General features: G+C 43.1%; 1 protein-coding gene across 1 annotated transcript; it reads left to right on the top strand.

Annotated features, from left to right (window-relative positions):
• Positions 1-285: 285 nt before the first annotated feature.
• Positions 286-2576, top strand: bmp15 (bone morphogenetic protein 15). The gene is made up of 2 exons (XM_053500457.1): positions 286-722; positions 1002-2576. Exons 1-2 carry the CDS (start codon positions 368-370, stop codon positions 1826-1828), a joined length of 1182 nt encoding a protein of 393 aa, XP_053356432.1. The 5' UTR covers positions 286-367; the 3' UTR covers positions 1829-2576.
• The last annotated feature ends 396 nt before the right edge of the window (positions 2577-2972 follow it).

Genomic DNA, 2972 nt, shown 5'->3' with positions numbered 1-2972 from the left:
GCTAGAAACTTGTAGGTACTTCAGGGTAAATTATTAAGCCCTAGGAGAAACTACGACACATAACCCCAGAGAAGAGAATCCAGAGTTTAGCAGCCTACATTTTTCATACGCGGTTGGCACAGACAGCTACTGTTACTATTCATAAAGTAAATGTGGCGGCATTAAAAATATATTCGCTCGCGCAGGGGAGCTGGCAGGTGCGTGTCTCAGGTGATTGCCGGTCGCGTCGGTGACGTCAGCAGGCCCGGAGAGGCTGAGGATGTTAATTGAGAGGCCGCAGAAGGCTTTGTCAAACAGCAGCAGTCAGCTGACTCTCTTTGACGCTGGTAGCCTCGCCGGTTGTACTCCTCCGAGCTAGAGGATAAAGATGAAGGCCGCCGGCAGTCATGGCTTCCTCAGACTTTGTGTACTGATGTGTTTCTTTTTGTTGTTGCCCGCGTTCACGTGCGCGGCGGATAAAATGGCCTTTTCCACGTCACACCTCGGGGTGCTGGCGACGGAGCAGAGTCGCCGAAAAAGCCACCCAAAACAGAGACACCCCAACAGTAACGCGTTTTATAAAAAGCAAACGGAGGACCAAAGTCTGCAGTTCATGTGGAGTCTGTACAAGAAAGCGGCTAATTCAGACGGCAGGCCGAAACAACGCAAATTGTTTGGGTCCAACACAGTCAGGTTGATTCGTGCGTCCGGAACCGGCAAGCACTTCTATTCTTCAGCAAAGGGTAAAACATTTTATTCACTCACTCATTTCGACTGTATATGTGATGATGCAGTGACTGGCAGTGCTGGTTACATCATATCTCTAAACCAATCTATAGTTATTGCATATGTTCTCAGACTATGCAGTGAGTTTACAAACCATCTGTGTGTCTCATTACTGAGAAAATTCTCACCTGTTAAATCCTTCTTGTAGCTAAGAATGTTTTTTACATGAGTGAGCCAAACTGATTGCTTTCCAGAAAATGATTCTGTTTCTCCCCCTCCCATTTTTATGTTGGCAGAACTGCTGTATACCTACACTGTGCAATATGAACTGAAAAACCTCCCACTGAACAAACTAAACAGGGCATCCTTCATTCACCTGAGGTCCCCTGTGGCATCGTTCCCTCCGTTTATGTGTGAGGCAAGAATCTCCTCTTCACAGCATGCCAATGACACTGATGTTGTCGTCTTGGGCCCTCGAAGCATGTGGACTGAATCGGATGTTACATCCCATGTGTCTCTGTTTAGAGGCAGTCTGTTTGTCCTCTATATGCAGTACAAGTGTTGGGAATCTGGCCCGGTTCATTCTGTTGCGAGGCACAGGACACGCAAGAGACATTTCCCACCACAAAACCATTTGAGAGCCCCTGCCTTGCTTCTCTTCTTGGAAGAAGAGGAGCATCCTATGGAATCGGCAAAGTATGTCAAAGCCACTTCTCACACAGGCTCAAGGTCTCGTCGGTCCAAGGAAACCAGCAGCATTGGTTCTGATATTCCCAATTACAAGCGGTCTAAAAACAGTGTGGGCAGGAACCAGTGCAAGCTTCACTCATACAGAGTGGCCTTCCGTGACCTTGGGTGGGACCACTGGATCATTGCGCCCCCCATGTACAACCCTCGCTACTGCATGGGTGACTGTCCACGCATCCTGCACTATGGCTACAACTCTCCCAACCATGCCATCGTCCAGACAGTCATCAGTGAGCTCGGTGTTGCCGACATCCCACTGCCATCATGTGTGCCTTACAAATACAAACCTATCAGTGTGCTGATGATGGAAAAGAATGGCAGCATTGTCTATAAAGAGTACGAGGACATGATTGCAGAGTCCTGCACATGTAGATGACTGTGGGTTTAAAATACTACAGCTGGATATTTAAGAACTGAATAAGATGGACTTTGCTGCAGTTCTGCTACCATTTCTGACCTGCTGCTGCCATCTGCTGCTCACAGCTCGCCGATTCTTGATTAAGGTATGCTAAAGAAGTGTGAAGGAATTATTGCCTGATGCATGGATCGATAACATCCACCAGCTGTGACATTCTATTATTTTTTTCTTAAATCTGTCCTTATTTTTCAGTGTTTGTCTGTCTGCCTTATTCATGTGTTTGTTATAATGATGGAGGGAAAAGGAAAAAACTATAGTTTTTTTCTACTTGGACTATTGAACTATTTGGTATTACATGTTTGCACCTGGCAAAACTGTTCAAGTTAAAAAAAAAAAGGGCGAAAAAAGAAAGGAAAAAAAAGATCCATGATGAGAGAACATGTGGTGTCTTTGTAAATCAACCTGTTTGTGTGTGTGGCTGGTTGGATATAATACATAGAAAGATGCTGCTGCTGTTTCAAATGCTGCTATTGTTACCTCTTTATGAAATTATGCATTTTGCACACTTTTTCTAGAGAAAGGCAAAGGGACATTTTTCTTGAATGTTCTTTATTTGTATGAAAGATGTGCATATGGTTTATGGAGAAAAAAGTTTCATACATGTTTCCTAAAGATGGATTGAAGCAATTAATCATGAAATGATTGTTTTAGAAATGTAAAAAAAATAAATAAAGGGCATATTTTGTAAAAAATAAAATAAAAAGCCTTTTTATTTGCCATGTCACAATGTTTAATCACTTCATAAGTTACATCATTTAACACTTTTTTTTTTTTTTTTTACTTATTTGATCCAGGCCAGACAGTTACTTTAACCAAGCACTTTCATGTCTTTAGACAGCTGAGCACCTTTTATGGTGTCTGGTAAAGCGTATAAAATGACTGATCCGTCAGCTGGCAGTCACTTCTATGTGATGGTCTACAGGCCACAGTGGACACATTGATGGTCTGGCTAAATTCTCCCCTGTAAAAGCAGAGAGAATGATAGGTTTATTTATAAGATTTTCTGTTTGGCAGGGTTCGGCTGTACAGAGTGACATGCTTGTACTCTAGTTGCAGATGTTACATACTGAACAATAATGCATGCAGTGTACCAAACTTGTCA

Source organism: Clarias gariepinus, chromosome 1, assembly GCF_024256425.1.
Source record: "Clarias gariepinus isolate MV-2021 ecotype Netherlands chromosome 1, CGAR_prim_01v2, whole genome shotgun sequence".
NCBI lineage: Eukaryota > Metazoa > Chordata > Actinopteri > Siluriformes > Clariidae > Clarias > Clarias gariepinus.
This window is presented reverse-complemented; position numbering and strand designations above follow the sequence as displayed.

Bases quoted from the DNA above. Each gene is read 5' to 3' on its own strand.
- bmp15 (XM_053500457.1), top strand. From the start codon at position 368: ATGAAGGCCGCCGGCAGTCATGGCTTCCTCAGACTTTGTGTACTGATG. The intron at 723-1,001 runs GTAAAACATTTT...TTATGTTGGCAG, and splicing joins CTTCTATTCTTCAGCAAAGG to AACTGCTGTATACCTACACT.